The sequence below is a fragment of the Orycteropus afer genome, unplaced genomic scaffold (genome assembly GCF_000298275.1).
Source record: "Orycteropus afer afer isolate SDZICR_OR568_19922 unplaced genomic scaffold, OryAfe1.0 scaffold00461, whole genome shotgun sequence".
Taxonomy (NCBI): domain Eukaryota; kingdom Metazoa; phylum Chordata; class Mammalia; order Tubulidentata; family Orycteropodidae; genus Orycteropus; species Orycteropus afer.
Genome location: NW_006922048.1, coordinates 1876389 through 1899621, shown reverse-complemented (window position 1 = coordinate 1899621; position 23233 = coordinate 1876389). Strand labels below are relative to the sequence as shown.

At 48.8% G+C, this 23233-nt stretch overlaps 1 protein-coding gene across 1 annotated transcript in view; it reads right to left on the bottom strand.

Moving 5' to 3' along the window:
- Window positions 1–609: 609 nt before the first annotated feature.
- The window catches only part of SAFB2 (scaffold attachment factor B2), a 50451-nt gene continuing 27827 nt past the window's right edge, over window positions 610–23233 (bottom strand). Inside the window, exons 10-21 of the mRNA XM_007954476.1 lie at window positions 18848–18997; window positions 18642–18754; window positions 15646–15776; window positions 14324–14415; window positions 10839–10975; window positions 9424–9717; window positions 7928–8065; window positions 5790–5826; window positions 4008–4138; window positions 1267–1379; window positions 1058–1124; window positions 610–769 (exon numbers count right to left, since the gene is read on the bottom strand). Of these exons, the coding sequence (XP_007952667.1) occupies window positions 610–769; window positions 1058–1124; window positions 1267–1379; window positions 4008–4138; window positions 5790–5826; window positions 7928–8065; window positions 9424–9717; window positions 10839–10975; window positions 14324–14415; window positions 15646–15776; window positions 18642–18754; window positions 18848–18997 (1563 nt within the window). The remainder of the gene's footprint in view (window positions 770–1057; window positions 1125–1266; window positions 1380–4007; window positions 4139–5789; window positions 5827–7927; window positions 8066–9423; window positions 9718–10838; window positions 10976–14323; window positions 14416–15645; window positions 15777–18641; window positions 18755–18847; window positions 18998–23233) is intronic.

Genomic DNA, 23233 nt, shown 5'->3' with positions numbered 1-23233 from the left:
TGGGGTCAGTGAGGACCACGCAGGGAGGAAGGGCATCCCAGGGCCCCACACCCACCAGCACTTGGGGTCCTCAGGCCACCCCATGCCACTGGCCTGGGTCCTCAGCCGCCTCCACAGACCCCTAGCCCCACACACGTGAGGGAGTCCTCAGTTCCAGTCCCAGCTCTGTGGCCAGTATTTCCCTCCCAGGGTCTAGTCCCCTTCCTTTGTAAAATGGGGATCCAGGCTCCCCTTCAGAAGGTGACTGTGAGGATTCTCTGAGATGATGCAGGTGAACATCAGGACGGCGCTGAGCTGGCCCTGGTGCCTACAGGACCAGAGTGCCAGCATTCTGGAATCAGGGCACACACGCACACACGAGTGCGAACCGTCAACTTTATTATGGAAAATGGAATGCCTTGTTAACAGAAACTTGGTCTCAAAAACGCAGAACAAGAGCACGTTTATTACAAAACAAAAAGGAGGAAGTGAGTTCATATTGTACTGAGCTACAACCCCGGGGACAGAATTCGCTTGTTTTTGCAAAGATTCCACAAGCTCAATGTGACCCTGGCTAACAGATCCAACAGTGCGTCTGCCTACCTGGAAGTGCGAGGGCGTGGGTGGGACCTAGTAGCGGCGGGTGCAGTGGGGGGACAAGTGGGGGTGGGGGGGGGGGGGGGGGGGGGCTCTGCTGCCCCGGTCCTGGCTGGCCAGTCCTCCACCTTCCAGTCCACCAGCTGGTGCCCCGTGGCCCTGGGAATGTCCACCCTGTGCAAAGCCGCCTCGCCTAGGAACAAAGGCAGACGGTTTCCCCCTTGTGCTTTGTGTTTCTCGGCCACACTGCTCAGCGCCGACGCGGCGGCGGCCTCGAGTGCGCTGGGCTTTTCCGGGTGAGAAACGCCATCCTCACACACCGCATTCCGGGGGGCTGGACAGCGCTATGGGCCTAAGTTGCAGAGAGCCTCTTTGGGTTTGTTTTCAAAACACTCAACCTGGCAAGTTGAACAAACATGCAAAAGGGAGAGGAAGTAGGAGCAGGAACAAAGCACTTTCATCCTCGGACAACACTCCTTACCCCGACATGCCGCCCCGGCTCGCCAGGTGCCCTGGCCCCGAGGGGCTCGATGGGCCTCTGTCGCCACCTGGAAAGAGAGAGCTGCAGATACTCTCTGCTCATGAGACTGAAGAATCCCGGGAGCGTGGCTGTCGGCAGCAGCAGGACCCAGAGCTCCTGGCCTTCCCCGAGAGCCGCTGTGTGCGTCTGCAGGTGGGGTCAGTCCGTACCTTGCCATTGCGTATGCTCTCGGCTGGTGGTGCCCGGGTCCACGCCGCCCTGCCAGGCACGCTCCTGGTGGTCTTCGAGCCTCTGGCTGCGCTCCCCCCAGTCACGGCCACCCCTATGCCAGAAGAAATGAGATATGGGACTGTCCAGATAGACCTCCAAGGTCATGCCATCAGAGAGCCACCCCTGCAAAGGAGTGTCCCTCCCAAAGGCAGGGGGCAGATCAATAGGACATGGACCAGGCGCTTCAGGGAGAAGTAGGCAAAGGATGAGTAGGTAAAGGATGTTCTCCAGAGAACAGGTAACAAATGGCCAATAAGCATATGGAAAGTTCGACATTGTTAGTCATGTCAACCACACTCCACCCACTGCCCCGTGTGTCAGAGCACTGTGCTCCAGAGGGTTTTCTTCAGAAGCAGATCACCAGGCCTTTCTTCCAAGGTACCGCCTGTGGAGTTGAACTTCCAGCCTTTCAGTTAGCATTGGAGCCATTTACCATCTGTGCCACCCAGGGACTCATTAGCCACTCTCGTTGGTTGTTGTTCTCACACTTACTGCCATCGAGTCAGACCCGACTCATTGTGACCCCTTCTTGGGTTTCCGAGGTGTATCTCTACGGAAGTAGACTGCCCAGTCTTTCCTCCAAAGAGTGCCTGGTGGGTTTGAACCGCTAACCTTCTGGTAGCAGTCAGATGCCTTAGGCACTATGCCACCAGAGCTTTAATGTTGTCAAATCAATTCCAACTCACAGCAACCCCACGTGACAGAGTAGACTGGCCCCGATAGGGTTTTCCTGGCTGTAATCTCTATGGGAGCAGATCACCAGGTCTTTTCTCCAGCAGGAAATGTGTATCAAAGCCACAGTTAGATACGATCACATCCCCACTAGAATGGCTAACATCAGAGGGACAGAAACAGCACTGGTGAGTATGTGAAGTAACTGGAACCCTCACCCACTGCTGGCAGGTGCATCAAGTGGTGCAGCTGCTGTGGACAACAGCCTGGTGTTTCCTCAAACAGTTGAACACAGAACACAGTCTGAGCCAGCAACTCCACACCCAAGTCTATAAGCAGAGGAAATAAAAGCACACCTCTGGACAAAACTTTTACACGCACGTTCACAGTAGCATCAGCAAGAGCCCCAGAGTGGTAACAACCAAATGGCTATCAACTGATAGATGCATAAATCAGATAAGCACTTCTCTACAGGGAGTATTACTCAGCCACAAAAAGGGGGGGAGTCCTGACAGATGCTACGGCATGGATGAACTCTCAAAATGTTTTGCTGAGCGAAAGTCACAAAAGGATGAATACTGTAGATCCCCCGTATATGAAATATCCACAAGAGACAGAGACACAGAAGATTAGTGGGCTAGAGAAGGGAGCCCAGGTGGTGTGGTGGTTAAAGTCTATGCTGCTAAACAAAAGGTTGGCTGTTTGAACTCACCCACCAGCTCTACAGGAGAAAGACCTGGTGATCTGCTCCTGTATAGGTAACAGCCTAGGAAACCCTATGGGGGCAGTTCGACTGTCACATGGGGTCGCTACGAGTTGGAAGAGACTCAATGGCACCCAACAAGAGTTGGAGGTGGAAAGACTAGAGAGTGGCAACTAAGGAGTACAGAGTTTCTTTTGGGGTGATGAAAACTTTCTAAAATTGGGCAAAATGATGGATACACAACTCTGGGTAAGCTAAAGCCCCTGAACTGTTTCCCCGTTTGAATGGATGCATAGTTCTCTCTACCTAGGAGAGCAAACAGGAACTCAGTCTCATGAAGGCATGTGTGTCTGAGCAGGGAGTGGTGAGGGCAGGCCACAGGCCAGGAAAGCTCAGCACCTGACTATTTGTGGGCCAAGCCCCCTCCTGTGTGGCCCAGGACAAGAACTGTGCAGCAGGAGCAGCAAGCACAGGCTGGGTATGCTACCGGCAACCGTGAGCACAATGGACACAGCTGGTCCCAAAGACAGAACCACAAATGGGCACTTTGCGTCAGCACAACAGGGCTGCTGGCCTTCTGTGTGCTGGCCTGTGCGTGTCTGTTGGGGAAGCCAGTGGGCCAGGGCCCGGGCACTCAGATAAGAGGCTGGGAAGGGCTCTTCCTGGGGTACATCCCGGACAGGCCTCAAGTCAAGACTCAGCAGGTTGATGCTGAGTGAAGCAGTGGGAAGCCACACTGCCAACACATACAGTGTGACGTGGGAACACAGACTTGAAACCTCACGAAGGATCTAGCCCAGCATCCCAGCCCTGACAGCAGCTGGGATGGGGGAAGTACTGCTAAAAAGGCCCCAACATCCAGGTTGCCCCCAAATGCACTCCTGCCCCAGCCCACCGGTGTCCCAGGTGAGAAGGCCACCTCCCCTCGAGTGGGTGTCACGTACAGCCTGGGCGGAGGCGGCTCGATGCAAGCCAACAGAAGGTCAGAGCAGAGACCCCACGAGGATATGGCACCTCTTAAACATGCCTTAGGAGACCTTGTGGGGAAGAGGGGGTCTCAGCTTCCAGACCATAAAAAGGCTTCAACTCATCAAGAAGAGAAATGTTTTTTGGGTCAGAGGCCAGGATGAAGGACTGGCCCTCAGCTTGTGGGGCAAGCTGGAGGTTCTATCCCACAGGGGGTGCCTTGCCCCTCCTCTCCAGATCCCGATTCTGGGAGACTTGTCCTTGTGAGGCAGGGGTTGGGCTGGGGACCCAGCTGCGGCACCTCTCCCCCTGCCCCGCCCTCACTGTGTCTGTTCTAACCTGGGTGCAGACGGCAGCGTGCGGCCTTCACTCAGCCTCTTGTCTGGGCCATAACCCCCCCAGCTGTCACGGGAGTCCCGGCTATGGCGCTCAGGGGGCCCTCCGTGGCCGTGGCGGTCATCAGAGTAGTGCTGGAAGGCATAAGGGGGACAAGGGGACATGCTAACCACAGATCCCACATAGGTCTCTGGGAAGTTGGCCAATGTCACCACCGTCCCACTTCCAACAGTGACAAGAGCCCTTGGCTTCCTGACATTCTCCTCACTCAAAAGACCTAGTCTCCCTAAAACTGTCTCTCGATCTCCTGAGGTGCTCGTGGAAAGCCATCTGTGGGGCCCCCTTGGCCTGCCATGAGCACTGGCAGCCCTGTCCTTTCCAGGATGTGACCAGAGTCAGATGTCCTCTCCTGCCCAAGGACAAATGACCTCTTTAGGGGCAGGTTTCTCTCCCTTCACTCTCACCACCTGTATCCTCCACTGTGGTGGTTGCTTGTGTGTCAGCTTGGCTGGGCTTGGCTGAGTGGCTGGGCAGCTGATGGTAGTTATTCCCCATGATGAGACTGGCAATCAACTCCATGGCAGGCTCTACCACAAGCAGCTGAGTAGCTGTCTTTGGGTATGTAGTCTGCTTCCTGTATATAACCATCTTTGGGAATGGTCTCTAGCCTATGGAATGCTTGGATCCTGCACGTAGCCAGCCGTGTCGTTGTTCAGCAGAACAGAGTAACAGAAAATAAAAGCTAGCTTGAATCTAAAGCCAGATGCTAAGAAAACAGCCATGCTCTGCTGACCTTGGGACTTATAATGTACTTCAATTAATGGCCTGCTGTGTGGTTTGGTAACATCAGACTGTGCCATTTTATTTGTTGACCTTGGGCTTGTTAGCCTCTGCAGCCAGTAACTGCCTGAGTGAAGAGATGCCTCTAGCTTCAGTGGGCTGGGAGCAAGAGGCAGAGCTGAAGCCCAAGGTAAAGGGGGTTTTAAACAGCCCCTAGAGCCTGGCACTTGGAACTCGGACTTCTAGCCTCCCAAACTGTAACAGAATAAACTCCTGTTTGTTAAGGCCATCCCATTTGTGGTATAGTCTTGTCAGAGTGGCACTAGGTAACCAGAACATCCACCCTCTCATGACAGCATACCCCTTGGGGCCTTTTACTACCCAACACCAGAGACACCAGAATATCCCTCTACAGCCAGGCCTGGAGACCCTGAATAGTCCCGTCCTGGGCAGCAGGTGAGAACTGTGTGCTGTGTTTATGCAAAGCAACTTGACGACTGAACAAGGCTGTACTAATGGCCGCCCCCACCTTTCTCAGAGAGGCTGCATGGTTCCTCCTCCCTAAGCAATGCCCTTCACCTGACTCCCAGGGCACCACAGATGACTAGACTCAGGGACAACTTTGTGGCCTTTGTATCCCCAGGGCTCAGCATAGAGCCAGAGAGAGAAAGAACCCCAAAATCTGGACTGTATAATGACTACCCCACCTATGCCCTGATTGGCAGTGAAGGTCTCATTGGGAGGGCCACCGTGCCCGATTAAAAGGCATGTTAAGGAAGGGGGCAATCAACAGATCCTTGCAGCTCCCATCAGAAAGAACTAAGCAAGAGTGACAGGCACATACCTGGAGAACAGAGACTCAACCATCAGAAAATATCCCACCACCAGTACATCCAACTGCTGCTCAGAGGAGATGTGTCCACCCCCCTGGCTCTAGCCCCCGAGGACAGAGGCTAGTACACACTAGTACACACTCCACCTGGGCACAGAGTCCGGGCTACTCACCTGCCCGTCCCGCTCGCCCATCCTGGAGCCTTCCCTCCTGCAAAAGGGAGATATTATTCAACTAGCAGCAACAATGAGACCTGCCATTTCTGCAGGCCACATGACAAGGTTTCACAATCAGGACCGTTAACTCTATTTCAACGATTAGTAACTTTGATTTAACGGCCTAAAAATAACAGAAAATAAAAGCTAGCTTGAATCTAAAGGTTTTTCCCCTGGGGCTGGAATGAAGCCAGATGCTAAGAAAGCAGAAATAAGGATTTTACTAAACCAACATGCCCTGAAAGGAAACCCGGGGGTAGGACTGTTAAGCACTCAACTGCAAACTGAAAGGTCAGTGGTTGGAACCCACCCACGGGCTCCATGGGACAAAGACTTGGCAATCTGCTCCCCTAAAGATCATAGCCTAGGAAACCCTATGGGGCAGTTCCACCCTGTCACACAGTGTCCCTATGAGACAGAATCGACTTGATAGCACACACATCATCATCATCATCTCCAGAGGTTTCAGAAGCAGAGACTCACTTCATGAAGCCGACTTCCCATCACCTGTGCCCTACTGACAAAAGGAAAGGGAATAGGGACAAGCAGATGACTACAGGTGATGACTGTATTTGTGGTCTGACCTAACACATGCCACACACCAGATCTTAAAGCAACTCTATCAATGAACAATTACATTAGTTGCTCCCTATTCCGTTTTGGATTCTCTTACAGAAAAGCTAAGAACAATGAAATGGCTCGAGAAGATGCCACCCAGGGGGCACATGAGAAAGCACTGGGAAACCAAAGACTGCCCTTTCAATAACCTAGATAGAAAATCCACTGGCCTCACAGTGACTATCCTGAGAGCAAGGGCCCTCCGCATTTTCACTTGCTGCCCAGGCCTATCCGGGTTCATGTCTCAGCTTTCCATGGAGACGTTTCACACCCTCAATAGGAGAGCCTGCAAAGCCACAGATGCACACCCTTACCACGCTCTAACCCCCTGCTTGCCGCTCACCCTCTCCTGCTCCTGACCCGGGGCAGAGGATCGCCGGCCACTCCTCTCGAGCCACCCCTCCTCCCCTCAAGTACCTGTTAAGTCCTAAGCTTTCTTACTGTTCTTAGTTTGTGTCAGTGTCATTGAACTGTGCCTGTGACACCAATGACTCAGTCTCCTCCTGTGAGGCCCTGGCTCAATCTGGGCCTCCACTCCTCCTGGCAACCCGTGGCTTTCCCACCACAGCGCTCATATACACCCTGCTACCAGTGTGCATCGAGACAGGCACACTCAGTGACTCTGGCTCATAGCAACCCCCAGCGCCAGAACAGAATTTTACCCTGTAAGATTTTCAATGGCTGGGTTTCAGAACTACTGCACCAGGTCTTTCCTAAGGTGCTTCTGGGTGGACTAGAACCGCCAAACTTAGTTAGCAACCGAGTGCTTAATGGTTTGCACCACCCAAGGACTCCATAAACTAGATACACTCCTCACCTAAAGCCACCCACCCAGCCCTCTGAAATGCAAAGCAGGACAAAGGACACACTTCTCTTGTTCTGTATGCCACCCGCCCAGGAAGCTATGCTGGCTAACAAACCCAAGGGCACCACCTAAAGCCCAAGCCCTGGACTGCAGCCCAATCTTGCTCTGCCCGCTCCCCCAGCTGCCTCCTCTGTAATGAGACTTGGCCATGCCTTCCTCAAAGCCCCTCCAATCCCCAACAACATGGTTCTAGAGGGACTCAAGCTCAGTGGCAAGGTAGAAAGAGGGAGCATAGCCATGGAGATGATGAAAACACCCACAGCCCCAGAGAGCCAGGCCATGCACTGACAAGCACAAGAACTCATGCTGGAGGGGTGAGGAGGCCAGCCCAGCCAGGAGGCCCAGGGCTGCCCCTGTGCTATTAGGGAAGTGAGGAAAGTGGACTGAATGGCTCTGAGGAACCCTTTCTGCTTAAGAAGCCAAGGACTCTGGCACAATTATGACCCAGGGCTGAGTGCTCTGCTTTGTAACCCCATGTGTGAGTGGCCAGAAGCACTCCAGCAGATTCTGGAAGCACACCAAATTTCCAAAGAACAGACCGGGGCCATCTCTGCCAAAGGCTGAGCGTGTATGTGGGTGATAGCTGGCTGCAATGGGGAGGGCGGCCGCTGACCTGTCGACCACGTGGTCCTGGTATGGGCCCCGGTCACGGTGGTCGAAGTCATGGAAGCGGTGGTCTGGCCGCAGGAAGTCGGAGCGGTATCTGTCCTCCAGCGCCGCTCGTTTTCCTTCAGGCCAGTAGTCAGCTCGTCTGTTGTTTTTTTCATTTTAAAAAGAATGCAAATTCCATTTATGAACAAGAACAAAGAGAAAAGGACAGGGTGGAGGCGAGAGGAAGTTCTCTCTCCAGCCTGGTTATCATTAGAAGTATCCTGCAGGGCTAATCTCTAAACATTCAACCATTATTGCGTTGATTTGATGAATTAAAACCCCCCAAACTGCCAAGCCACGCACTGGTATTCTCATCTGACAGTCCTAGGGAAGGGACTGCTGTGCGCTAATTGTATCACAAGGCTGTTAATACCGTGATCCCCATGTGAGCTCAAATGCAAGCAAAATGGAATATGTGATTCTTCTGGAACGGAACTGGAGCTGCCATGCTTTTACCTTCCCCATCTTCTGTGGTTACCTGAGCCTTCCTGAGTTCGTTGCCAAGGGGACGAGATCAGTTAGGGACTGTAGCCAGCTACAATGAAACCTGTGAGAGCCAGAATGTGATGGATTGCCCGTTTTTTTCTGGGTCGCGTACATTTCCCACTTTCCAGTACTTTGTGTTAGTGAAAAATGCTTCGTTGCTCTCTGACACAGATTCTGGCTTTCACAGGCTGTACCCCATCTCCTTAAATGTTCATCAGAAAACTCCTCTCAAGGACAGTGGGTACAGTACAGTACACTGCTGCAGAGTCAGATCCAACTCATAGTGACCCCTCCTTGGGTTTCTGAGGAGGTATCGCTACAGAAGTAGATTGCCCAACCTTCCTTCCGGGGAGTGGCTGGTGGGTTTGAACCGCCAGCCTTCTGGTTGGCAGTCAAATGCCTTAGGGCACTACGCCACCAGAGCTCCCAGGACAGTGGGTGGTCATCCATTAAACAGCTCAGAAGCACTTAAGACTACTATATCTGCCATCACAACTTTCAAGAGGGCCTACTTCTGATCTCTTCCTTTGGAAGGACAGAGGAAGACCACCATAGCAGATGTGGACCTCACGCCTGTATAGGCATGTCAGATTCAACATAAATGCCTATCAGAGCGCTGGGCTCCACCGGGAGCCACAGGGCAAATGAAAGGACAGCTCAGATGAGGCAGCACACACAACCTTCAGCAGTGTCTCTGTCCAGGTGCTCAAAGACTGATATGACTGGGAAAAGGCCTCCTGGTGTGGGACTGGTACACTGAACTATACACCTGGGGGTGGTGCTTGTGGCCGGTTCTGAGAATGTGGTGCTGGGTTCCACCTTTAGATGCTGACCATCCACACTAAGGCAGACAGGAGCAGCGCTGGTTGTTCCAACTGGCAGGAAAGTGCCATCTCACCCTCATTTGAGGTCTCCACCCTGGTCTTTCCTGAGCTTGCTAGGAATGCAGTCTCCCCAGCCCAGGGCCCTCACCGGCCATCCACATCGTAGGGCCGCCGGAAGGCAGGCCGCCGCTCCTGCTCATAGCGCAGCTGCTCCTGCTGGCGCCGCAGCTCCTCGCGCTCGCGGTGGATGCGCTCCTGCTCCTTCCTGCGCTCACGCTCCACACGCATGCGCTCGCGCTCCAGCCGTTCACGCTCCCAGCGCTCACGCTCCAGACGCTGCCGCTGGCACTCAAGCTGCATGCGTTCACGTTGCAGCCGGGCCTTCTCCTTCCTCTCATGGAAGACATCCAGGCGCTGCTCCCGTTCGCGCTGTTCACGTTCCCTGGGGGCAGAGGGACCGTCCTGAGGCCCGTCCTGAGGCCCCTGGCAGATACTGCCAGGCAGCATCTCTGCAGGACTCAAGTCAGGGACCATAGGCCGGGGAGCCAGGATCCTGGAGTGTTTCCTGGTGATATCCCCCAGTTACCATTGCCACTAGCAGCTAGCTACCAGGTAGCAGGCACTAAACTGCTCACACTAGCAAGGATTTCTGTTATACATGTTATCATGAGCCTGCCCTTTTCACATGTCCCTCAAAAAAGGCCATTTGTTTTTAATGACAGGAGCCTAGGGAAGTGTAAGTACAGAGACAAGGCCTGAGAGGGGGCCCACTAGATGGTGGTCCAGCACACTGGTTCTGTGTCTGGGAGAGAGGTCACCTTCACTCCTCCTCACAGCCCCTGCTGGCCCCTGGAAAGCCCCCAAGCCAAGGACGAGCAAGCAAGAAGCAAAAGGGCCTCTGAAGAGGATCAAAAAGCTCATGATCCACTTTGATTTTCTAGAGGAGCAGCAGCTGTTATCTGCTGAGGCTGAGAGCTTGCCACTTTGGAAAAGCAGACATGACGTCAGCAGAAGGGTCTGCGTAATGTCTTAACCAAGCAAATTTCCTGCACATCATGACATCAAGCTTTTGTTTCACTGGGCAGCATCGGAGGGCAAAGGGGAACCAAGGGGACTTTGGAAACTTCATCGTGACATGGCAGAATATGATGAGAAAATGTTCACACACTACATCCTTAGCAAAGGTGGCGATGTGGGCTAGTGGCTGCCTAAGGATGCTGCACAACACAGGCTTTTCTTGTCAAAAGTTAAGGTACTGATCTGTGACTGGCACATCTAACCAACTAAACTCCAGGTGCTCTTTGGATCCTATCTGGAAGTAGGTTTCTCTATGGAAGCACTTCCACCAAGGCCACACGCAGATGAGTTTCTAAAACAGTGAAGTTTCCCACTCTGACAAGGAAACACTGCCAGATAGACATGGGTTTTGAGAAGTCTCATGCCCTGTCTCCGACCTTTCCCTCTGAGCTCAGGTAAATGCCTGAGAGCCCCACAAGCCCTGGCAGCCGCTCTCTGGTGCTCAGAGGAGCCTCTCCCAGACCCCTCGGCCAGCCAGATGCTCACCGCCGCCGCTCAGTCTCCCGGATCTCCCGCTCTCGTTGCCTTTGGCGCTCGCGCTCTCGCTGCTCCTTAATTTTATCAAATGACAAGATGTCTCTCTTCTCTTTGCTTTCTGACTTGCGATCCTGACTCTTGGAGCTCTGTGGGGCAAAAGGAGTTTGTTAAGATCAGAAAAATGATTACAACCAGCACATAATGAAAATGGGACATACCCCTGTGGGTTACATGCCAATCCCTCACACCCACCTGGTCTATGTAGGGGCCTGGGTCTGGCTTGCTCACCCAAGTCCTACCAAGTGTATGTGGGAGGCCAAGTGTGGCCTGCCTCACTCTACGTCTGGCCTAGGAATCTAGAGAAAGCCTTGTTTTCAAACACCAAAGGGCATTCGTGGAAAAGAAGAGGTTGGACAGAACCTCAGGAAACAAGAGCTGCAGAACCAGAAATCCCTATATTCTCAAGGAAAATTTAGCTTCTTCTCTAAGCTAGCTCCCTGTGACTTGCAGGGCCTGGGCATACAATGCCAGTGTTGTCTAGCAGGTAAGCCTGTGAACAACTGTGGGGACAAATGGGTGAGGAGCTGCACCTCTCAAGTGCTGGCTCTGACCACAGGCAGATGGCCTTAAAGCAGCCAAAGATGTTTTCATGTAAAACAAACTCCTGATGAGGTTGAGCCCTGGTGGTGCAATGGTTAAATGCTCAGCTATGGACCAAAAGGCTGGTGGTTTGAATCCACCTAGCAGGTCTGTGGGTACAAAGACCAGACAATCTGCTCCCATAAAGTTGATAGCCTAGAAAACCCTATGGGGCAGATCTAGTCTGTCACACAAGGTCAGTGTTAGTCAGAATCTACTTGATCACACCCAACAAGGTATAAAACACCAATAGTCACTTTCCCTAAAACTATTTCTGGGGCCTTCATGGATAGTGACTCCCACACTGGCCCCAACTTTCCCAGGAAGCTTTTATACAGCTGGGAGTCCAGGGCCTCCCTTGAACCCAGTCTGAGAGTCTCCAGTAACAGGGGCTTGGGAGATGATGTTTGAAAACAAATCCCTCAGCTTATTTTCTTAATCAGCTCACATGGGGATAGAGGAGATCAAAGCAACCTGACAGAAAAACGGGCAAAGGTTGCAACCAGGTTATGACAGAAAGCCTGCTGACAGAAAGAGGGGACAGGTATGACCTGGAGCCTGAACCATCTTGGAAGCTCAGCCGACAGTTAACATCTGATCATACAGGCCTTGGGGGAGGGCACCTGGCACGGGGAAAGCACGGCAGTGCATGCTCCAGAGTTGTATGCCTGGGCTCGTCACTGGCGGAGCCCCTTTCCAGTGACCCAGTGTGCCCCGGCCAATGACAATGTCCTTGATGACCTTACCCTAGGGCAATGTGAAATTTTGAGTGAAAACAATTACGAACACACACCCACCCCAGCAACCCCACTGACGGGTATCTGTCAGTTTGCCAGAGTTAGGCCTACCAATAGGTGCCGTGGTGATGCAACGTTTAAGTACTTGGCTGCAAACCAAAAGGTTGCCAGTTCAAATACACTCAGTGGCAGCACAAAAGGCAGGCCTGGAGATCTGCTTCCATAAAGATCACAGCCAAGAAAACCCTACAGGGCAGTTCTACTCTGTCACTTGGGGTCACCAGGAGTTGACATACAAACAAATGCTCACCTTGTAGCTTACAAGGGGAACTGGTAAAGTTACCAATCAATAGGGCAGTGGTTAAAGAGATCAGGATCCACCAGGGATACAACAGAGAGATCTTGATCAAATGTGAGAAAAATGTGGAATAGAATCTCACGTTCTTAAAAATCCACACACTTCACTGACCAGTTGAGGCTAGAAAACTCCCCAAGACTACTGCCCTGAGATAGTCTTTAAACCCTGAACTGATGTTAGCCTGAGGTCACCTTGCAGCTAAATAACAGGTTGGCTTACAAAATAAGAACCTCCCATGAGTACTGTGTTCCTCTAAAATACAACTATGAGACCAAACAGTCAATAATGACTTTAAGCAAAGACGAGAAGACAAAGAGGTAAGGGAGATCAGGCGAATGGAAATGGAACCACCAGAACGGAAACAATTGAGAATGTTCACGCATTGTGATGAACCAAACTGGACAATCTGTGTGGAAATCACTGAATGGGAACCTAAAGAGTGGTGTATACTTCCCTTAAAAACACAGTAAGTACTACCAGGGAAAATAAAAAATATCAGGGTATATCCCCACACTGAAGGATAAAATCAGGTGCTGTCAAGTCAGTTCTGACTCACGACCACCCCACGTGTGTCAGAGTAGAACCACCCAGAGGGTTTTCCATGGCCTATCTTTTGGAAGGAGACCCCAGGCCTTTCTTCTGATGCACCTCTGGGTGGACTCCAACTCCCAGTCTTCTGGGTCAGCCATTGAGCACATTCACCATTTGCACCACCTAGCTTCACCCCCCAAACACACCGCTTAGAGAAGAAAAAGGAGATCCACAGGAACCTGGAGGACGCACAGGAGCACAATGCTGATGGAAAAGAGCCAGTCTCATACAGGCACAAGCTGCAGGATTCCATTTAGAGACTGTTCTCATAGTAAGGTTAGAGAGTGGCTGCCCAGGCTCAGGGAGGGGGCAGTGGGCAGGAGTGACCACGAAGGGGTAGCTTTGTGGGGATGGAACAATCCCATATTTTGACAAGAGTGGTGACTACACAAATACACGTAATAAACTACACAGAATCAGACACACATGGAAGCAGCCGTAGTGGTATAATGGTTAAGTATGCAGCTGCTAATAAGCAAGAGGACGACTTAGAGCCCACCCAAAGTGACACAACTGCCCTAGGCAGTTTTCTAGGCTGTGGGCTTTATGGGAGTAGCTGTGTGTACAACTCAGAAAATGGAACCTATTATGTGATATTAGGAGGCCCTGCACAGCACCAACAGTGAACACGCCTAGCAGCTCATCAAAAGGGTGGTGGTTCAAATGCACCCAGGGGTACGTTGCAAGAAAGGCCTGGACATCTACTTCTAAAAAATCAGCCACTGAAATTCCTGAGGAGCACAGTTCTTTTGTGCTCAGTTTAGGTGGGTTCCAAGTTTTCTTTTTTGGTTAATTTAACCAAAGAGTAGAAAACCAACTCAAAAAAGTTAACAAACTGCCCTCCAGCTTGAAAAGCCTGGGTCCTGCCTCTCCTATTCCAGTGTGAGCTGTATTCTGTGCATCAGTTGTCTTTCCAAAAGACAGCATAACCTGACAAGGAAATCAGCAGAGCATCAGCCCAGATTAGGAAAACAAATGGGGGAGCTTCTGCTTGCAAAGACGCTTTAGAACCGATTCTGTGTTTGTACACAAAGAAGATGCTGCCTGAGAATTTCAAACAAGTCTGACCATTTTAAAGGCTAAACAATAGTTTTCATAGTAAAAATCAAAACTGTTCTTAAACCACCACTACAACTGGCTGGACTTGAGATGGCCCAAGCAGTACTCACTCTTTCTTTGGACCTGCTTGTCGTTTTCACGCTGATGACAGGCTCGCCTTTGGATTTGTCCATCACGACTGTCCGCTCCATTCCTCTGCTTCCTTTAAGAAAAAACAAAAGCCATCCATCAAATCTGCCAACACCCCACTAGCTAGCGCACCTGGGTTAAGACAAGCATTGGACCAAGTCAGGTCAGGTGAAGGATGCTGACCTCGGGGAGCCTGCTCCTTAGTTTTCCAATGACCAGAATACCAAGTGCTAAGATGTATACAGCCTGCAATAAGCACTGTGGTATGGTGACCCTGGGTGTGAAGCAGCTGGTGTGCCTTGATCAGTCTTTGCTCAACTAAGGGAAAGCAGCTGCAATTTGTTCATTCTTACAGATTAACTCCAGAGGGGAAATGCATCTTGCATGAGTACACAAAAATATCCACCCAGAAATCCTGGCCCTTCACACTGAATTGTAGAAGCTCCAGGATAACCAGTAATTTGATTCTTCCCACACCCGGCGGTAAAGCTCTGCAGAGTGTGGGCCTGTGCGGTTGCGACTGGGCACCGCTGTCTGTGAAGCACACAGCCCAAAGGTGTGGGGTCGCCTAGCCAGATGGGGTAGGGGGCTTCCTTCACCCACTCACAGAAACGAGAGCTTCCAAACTAGCTCCTTCTCCCTCCAATACACCAACCAGGCTCTAACCACTGAAACAACAACTTATTTAGGGAGATTTACAATACCTGGGTATCTTTTAAAAACCTGTTCCTCATGAGATTGCTGCTAAATTACCCTGAACACCTAAAATCTAACTTACATTGCAGTATACCAAATCTCACTGCTCCAGATGGTTGGGTTTTTGTTATGTTCTAGGGTGATTGGTTCTGTGGCATTTCACGCCTAATCTAAGGTGCAGAGTGCAATCAACTTGAGGAAACGACAACCCAAGTGGGATGTTCCAAACACTGCCAACTCAGCGGGATAGGTGTTTGCAGGCTGTAACTCACGCTACCTGTTTTAACCTACCTAGCTTCCTCTAAATGCAGAGAAAGCCTGATGACACACCTGCAGGACTGCACCAAATTAGTTACAAGGAACCAAGACAGCTCCCGCGAGCCAAGTGCACACTCTATCCGGCCAAAGACTCAAGAACAGCAGGAGCCCTGGCCACTGCATCCCCACCAAACGTAAATCACAGCGCAACTGTCAAGAGTTATTACAGAGTTCTGGGACTGACTACCCAGAGATGGCAAAATTCAGGAAAGCAGGCTGCTCACTTTACCCTGGGAGCCCTAAATGCTGGCTTTGTTCCTATCACCGACACCTGTCAGAGTCTTATCACCTGATTTTGTGACTCTGGACCGACTGGGAGTTTCCGGTTTTGGCTCATCTTGGTCTTTCTCTTCCTTCTTAATGTCGTCAGGCTTCTTTTCTTCCTTTCTTTCATTCTTCTCCTCCTTCTTAATTATGGTTCTATGTGAAAACATGGCAGATGACCCTCAACTGCCCACACTGTGTAACAACACAGTTCACACCAAGCATCACTCACACACATGAAACCAAGCAGCAGTAGGGTGGACAGTATGAAAATCACGGTCATAGTAACCCACCTCTCTCCATGAGGCCACAATTCCATTGATGCTATCTGCTACATCTAGCAATGAACCTACTGAAACCAGAGGCTTATGGGTTGTTTTCCCCAGATACTATGTGCTCCAGTACATAAGACATAAATGCATGCTACTGGTATACACACTATTCAAGGACAATTACTAGGAACTGAGTTTAAATCTTTTCTGTCATGTATGGATTCCATCTTATTTCCAAGTTTTGAAGGAAAAAGTTTTTCCAAACACAGAGCCTATCAAAGTAGAGGTGCAGCACAGGATGTCAAGCTCCTACTGAGTGAAGCAGTGGGACCTCACCCTGGGAAACTAACACACCACACTTGGTAATTTCTGCACACTTCTGGAAGGCAGGTAAAGTAGCATGGTCTGTGCCAGCAAATAAGGAAGCTGTTAGGAACATTTCAATGGAAGGCAATTTAATTTTAAGTGCTGAAATAAATCATCTCAGCTATTCAAACTTGTCTCCATATTCCCTAATGCTGTTTGTCTCAGGCAATTCAATTTCACATGTATTAAATGCCAACCACGCACCAGGCTCCCAGATAGGAGAGTCAGACCCTGCAGGGTCCTCCAACAAACACATCTTGTCCTCTCTGCCAGCCTGGAACATGCTCTGGCCAGGCCGAGGGGACCTCTCAGCTCATCCTTTCTCCCTCCTGAACTTTCAGAGCACAAAGTTTGGACTTTTTGGCTTTAATGATGTTTGAGTAGTTTTGAAAAACACACACCGTCAAAATTAACGGAGGCCCACCAGAACCAACAACTCTGAAGTGCTTTTGTTAATATATTGGTTTCTTTCTTTAAAAAATAAAATCAGATGATGGTTACACAACATAGTAAAAGTAACTAACAGCACTGAATTATACATGTAACCAAACATACTAACCGCAGGTTGGTGGCTCAAACCGACCCAGAGGCACCTCTGCCTGGTGATCTGCTTTACAGCCTTGAAAAGCCTATGAGCAGTTCGACTCTGCACACATGGGGTCGCCATGAATTGCAATCAACTTCATGGCAACTGACAAAAACCTACTAGGAAAGCTACTCGAAGGCAGTTTGGTTTTAAACATCATGAGCGAATTGCCAGGTTAAGAGCAGCAGCTCTGGGAGCGCTGAGACTAGGTTTAATCTTTGTCGTTTCTGGCTGGGCTGTGTGACCTAGGGTGAGGCACCTGCCCTCTCTGGTTTCCTCTCCTCATATCTCAAAGGACTGCTTATCACAGATCATCTGACGTCAGCTCATTACTACCACCTTCCTCTCTGCATAAACATGCCTCACTTTTGTGATCAGAAAAGAAATGCATAAAATGCACTTCCAAGGTGCTGTTAACACCAAGTTGTCCCAATGGTTCTCCACAGTCTACCAATAGAGTTTCAGCAGTACCAACAGGATGTATCTTTGGCGAAGGTGCGTCTCTCTCCCAAGGAGGTGAAGGCTAATCACCCATTACACTAGGCCTACAGATTCCAATTGGACCAACAGGAAAACTGGCAGTTACTTTTAAGAAAAAAAACTTCAATGCACGAGGACTGATGATACTCAAGATACTCATGGACACATTGACGCAATCACAAATTTTCTTGCATAAAACATGACAGAAAAAAATAGTTACTGAGAGATGGACAGATTCTCTGCAGAGTGGTCAATTACATGAACGGGAGTAGACCACACAGAGGAAATCAATCACGTTGACAATGTCAACACAATGCAGACACCCAGCTTTCTGAGAACAGTGCTGAATGGGGACTTCATTTTCACAGAAAGATGAGCCTACAGCTTTGATACAAATAAGCAATGCGTGCTTTGACAAAATGGTCTCTATTTCTAGTTTAATTAAAGATATACCATTCCCTTGACGAAAACAGTAGCTTAGACCCATGGTTCCCAAACTAATGTGCCAAGGAACCACAGGGTGGGGTAGTGACTTCCCAAAGTGCCCTAGGAGACTTTAAATTTGTGAAAGAAACAGTGCGACACCTGACATATGTCAGACACACAGCAGATGGAGGCCGTACATGCCGGCCTGTATCTGGCTGCATCTTCTGCAGGGTGTGGTGCCTTTGCCAAGATGGATTTCTGGCAGCTGCTGTGAGAAAAATAAGAACCGCATGAAAATCAGCATGGATCGGGGGATGACATCAAGGTCTGAGAAGCTGCGTGGGGCCCAAAAGGTTATTTAAGAATGAGATTAAAACCTTCTTTCATTTCATGTGTATTATTTTTTAAAATGACTACCAAGTTATTAGAACACAGACACTTAGGAAAGGATCACCTGAATCTACTTTTAAAAGTTCCAGGTTGCTGCTGCTGGGTGCCACGGAGTCAAGTCCAACTCACAGCACCCCATGTGACAAGAGTATGGAGTGTCCCACAGGGTTTCCTAGGCTGTCATCTTTATGGAAGCAGACTGCCAAGTTCTTCTCCCATGGAGCCACTGGTTAGGTTCAAACCACCAACATTTCAGTTATCATCCAAGTGCTTAACCCTTGCGCCACCAGGGGTCATTTACCTCACTTAATAGCTACACACAGAAAGCTGTGTGTGAAAAGTGTAGCAAGATACAAAACCCACTTGCCATTTCAATAAGCTGGAAAGGCTGGTTACGTCCAGGAGGGGATGAGGACACGGGTGCTGGATTCATGAGTGACACAATGGCCCCCACTTACCCTCCTCCCAGCCACCCTGAGGAAAAGATTAAAGTGACTTTACTTTTCCATTTTGATCTCCACAGAGTGATGCCTGTCTACACTAGAGGATTTTTCCTTCTTCACCTCACACTCTTTTCTCTCAGACAGCTTTTTCCCAGCAGGTTCGTTTTTGGCCTAGAAAAACAAAGGGACAGGAATGAGGAAAGAATGCAGCACAGCTCCTTGTTTGTAAATGCCATGAGTTTCAGTGCATGAGAAACACCTCACCTTCTCTACGGAAATCATTCTTCCATGCAGTTCTGTTCTGTGAAGGTGGTTAATGCACTTGGTGGCCTCATCCGATGTTGACATGGTGACAAAGCCATAGCACCGTGCCCCAGGACTGCGGGCATTGGTGACCACTTTGGCTCCAACCACCTTTACAAAAAAACAGCTTATTACAATTATTAACAGATACTACGGTGAAAAAGAATCATTCCCACTTACAATGTTTCACTCCTCTGGAAACTGCTAGTTCTTCTGAATGACTAATGGAACTGGTTCTAATTAATCCTGGCCTATCGAATGACTACTGCTTTTCTGCTAAGGTCCTCACTCACAGAGAAAACCACCAATATACACAGTTCAATTTCACTATGCATTAAGTGAAAACATTTCCCACTTTGGGCCTGAGCTTCTGTGCATGGTGACAGAATGACTAGGAAGAGGACAGTGCTCATGGCAGCATCACATGATGGAAGTGATCAATGTCACTGAATTACACATGAATCAGCAAATGTTTCGCTATACGTATTATTTGTGCAATTTTTAAAAACGCAGAACAATTCTCCCTGTTCGGACCATTTCCTCACGCAGACTCAGTCTCAGAAGAGCCGTGACACTAACATGACCTGTCCAGGGCACCCTCAGAGAAAGGACCACCATTCTGGTCAACACAGACTAACAAGCACATGCCTTCCTACTGAAGCAACTTAAAACCCGGAGAGCACAAGGTCAACTATAGTTTTCAGACACTGAAATCAGGCCACTGAAGACCATGATCCCAGAGAGAGAGACAGCACAAGGGGAGCCTGACAGTCATCCCAGCTTACAGCCTGGAGGGTCCAGTCCATGGGGCAGGCAGCAGGAGTTGAGGGGCGATGCCCCTGTCCTCAGAGATCAATGCAACTGAACTCACAGACCAGGACACGCCAGACAGGAGAAAGCCACATGCAGAGAGCTCAGATATCTGCAGAGGGCGACCCTGAGTTAGGTACTGAGCACTGACAAGACACGTGTGCGAGAAAACCACCTGAGGTTGGAAGAGAACTACCTGGAAAGAGAAGAGGGAACAACCCACAGACGCACTGGGGTGCACACCATCCCTCTTCCCAACATCCAGAACAGAAAAAGCTTGTAATTCAGAATACCACGCAGAATCCTCAAAAGGGTATTACCCTAGGAATGGGACAAAATTAGCACCCGCATAAAGGCTGCTCTGGTCCTGATAAGACAGCACCAAACCAAAGCTTCAAAGGCTCAACCTACATCCAAGTAACTTAACTATGCCTCAGGAAAAAAAAGGGTCAATAACATTTATAGAAAGACAAGAATAACCAGCATACACCAAGATAAAGTTTACAAAGCCTGGTATCCAATGAAAATCACTACGCAAGCAAAGAAGAAAGTAAGACCTATGATGAAGCGAGGTTAAAAAAACAAACAAACAAACAAAAAAACCTGACATAGACCCAGAAATGACAGAGATGATACATTTAGTAGATACAGATATTCTAAAGTGAATAGCTGTATTCTGCATGTCTAAGAAGGTAAAAGAATGTTAGACAAACAATGCAAAACAAAAAATTAGGGCCTTAGAAAACATACCACTCAGAGGGGAATCTATGTAGGAGATCCTGGATAGAGCGGGAGAACAATGTGAAGAAAACACAAAATCATTTGGCAAAAAAAAGGGGAGGGGGGGAAATAACACATCAGGTTTGCTGGTCTGATAGAGCCTAATGGAACCACTGAGACTATGGCCCCTAGCTGCCCTTCAGGTCTGAAATTGAACCCACTCCTGTGGCTTCCAGCCAAACAAAAGACTGAACATTCACACTAGGTAGATACACTCCTTGGAGAGAACAATCATGGGACAAAGAAGGACAGTGTGTGCACAGGGACACAGCTCAAGGGGCAGGAGTGCATGGAGGGAACAATACAGGGAAGAGGTAAGTATGGGGAGGAAGTGGGAGGGTAGCTGTTGCACTGTGGCGAATTGTAGTCAATGTCATGAGACAAAGTGTATGTGCACTGCTGTATGGAAAGTGAATTTGCTCTGTCAACTTTCACCCAAATCACAATTAAAAAAAAAAGACATAATGAAAGAAGCTATCAAAATATCATATACACAGTACTGCATTATCAGTATTAACAAACATTAATCTATGGGTGGATACATAAGTAGACAAACAAAATGATCAGGTATGGATAGGCATTATAAACATTACATATGAAGAAACCAATCATTAAAAAGACAAGAAAGGAAAAAAAGACCAAAAACGATGTCAGGAAAAACTCTGAAACTTACACTTGAATGGAGTAGCTAACACAAATGGAAGAAATAACAAGATAAAAAAGTTGACTAAAAATTTTAAAGATCAGCTTGAGAAGGCAAAATAAAGTGTTATAATGAAATGTGGAAAGAGCTGGAGTTAAAAAACCAAAAGTGAAGATGACCTGAGCTCAGCATTTCTCAAGCTGAAAAACTTGCAAGAATAAATTCAAGCCTCAAGCTGCAATACTGAGGGATTCTATGGGCAGAATATTGAATGATGCAGGAAGCATCAAAAGAAGATGGAAGGAATAGTTATTGTACAAAAAGAATTGGTTGATATTCAACTATTTCAGGAGGTAGCATATGATCAAGAACCGATGGTACGAAGGAATAAGTCCTAACACTGCACTGAAGGAACTGGTGAAAACCAAGGCTCCAGGAATTGACAGAATACCCACTGAGCTGTTTTAGCAAATGGATGCAGTGCTTGAGGTGCTTATTCATTTACGCCAAGAAATCTGAAAGACAGCCACCTGGCCAACTGACTGGAACAGATCCCTATTTGTACCTGTTTCAAAGAAAGGTGATCCAACAGAATGCGGAAATTATCAAACAATATCATTAATATGACATCCCAGTAAAATCTTGCTGAAGATAATTCAAAAATAGTTGCAGCAGTGTATTGACAGGGAACTTCCAGAAATACAAGATGGATTCAGAAGGGGAAATGGACCAAAGGCTATCATTGCTGGTGTGTCAGATGGATTTTGGCTGAAAGCATAGAATACCAGAAAGATGTTTACCTGTTTTACTGACTATGCAAAGGCATTTGACCATGTGGATCGTAACAAATTACAGATAACATTGCAATGAATGGGAATTCTGGAACACTTAATTGTACTCACGAGGAACCTGTACATAGACCAAGAAGCTGCCGTTCAAACAAAACAAGGAGATACCACATGGTTTAAAGTCAGGAAGGGTGTGCACCAGGGTTGTATCCTTTTGCCATACTTATTCAATCTGTCTGCTGAGCAAATAATCTGAGAAGCCGGACTATACGAAGAAGGTGGCATGACTACTGGAAGAAGACATCAACAAATTGAGATATACGGATGACACAACCTTGCTTGCTGAAAGTGAAGATGCACTTACTGATGAAGATCAGACACTAAAGCCTTCAACATGATTACACCTAAACATAAAGAAAACAAAAGTCCTCACAACTAGACCAGTAACACCACCATAAATGGAGAGAAGATCGAAGCCATCAGGTATTTCATTTTACTTGGATCCACAATCAACACCCACGGAAGCAGCAGTCAAGAAATCAGACGTCAAACTGCACTGTGCAAATCTGCTCCAAAACACCTCTTTAAAGTGCTAAGAAGCAAAGATGTCACTCTGAAGACTGAGGTGCACCTAATCCATGCCATGGTATTTTCAATAGTCTCATATGCATGTAAAAGCTGCACAATGAGTAAGGAACACAGAAGAGCTGATGGCTTGAATTATGGTGATGGCAAAGAATACCTTGGAAAATGCCTTGGACTGCCAGAAGAAGGAACAAATCTGTCCTGGAAGAGTGCAGCTGGAATGTTTCTTGGAAGCAAGAAAGGTCAGACTTCACTTATTTTGTGGTCTGAAGGGACCACTCCCTGGAGAAGGCTATCATGCTTCATGGTAAAGTAGAGGGTCAGCAAAAAAGGGGAAGACCCTCAACAAGATGGATTGATACAGTGGCTGCAATGATGGGTTCAAGTATAACAAGACTGTGGTGATGGTGCACGACCGGGCAGTGTTTCATTCCACTGTATGTAAAGTTGCTATGTGCTGGAGTCGACTTGATGGCACCTAACAACACAACAACATATGTAAGCCCAGTAGATGATATTTCTACATCTGTTATTTATACATGCTATGAAACTGTCCATATATGTTGTTGTTGTTTTTGTTAAGTGCCGTCAAGTCATTTCCGACTCATAGCAACCCCATGCACAGCAGAACGAAACACTGCCTGATCCTGCGCCAGCCCCACAATCCCTGCTATACTTGAGCCCATCATCGCAGCCACCATATCAATCCATCTCGTTGAAAGCCTCCCCCTCTTTCGTCGG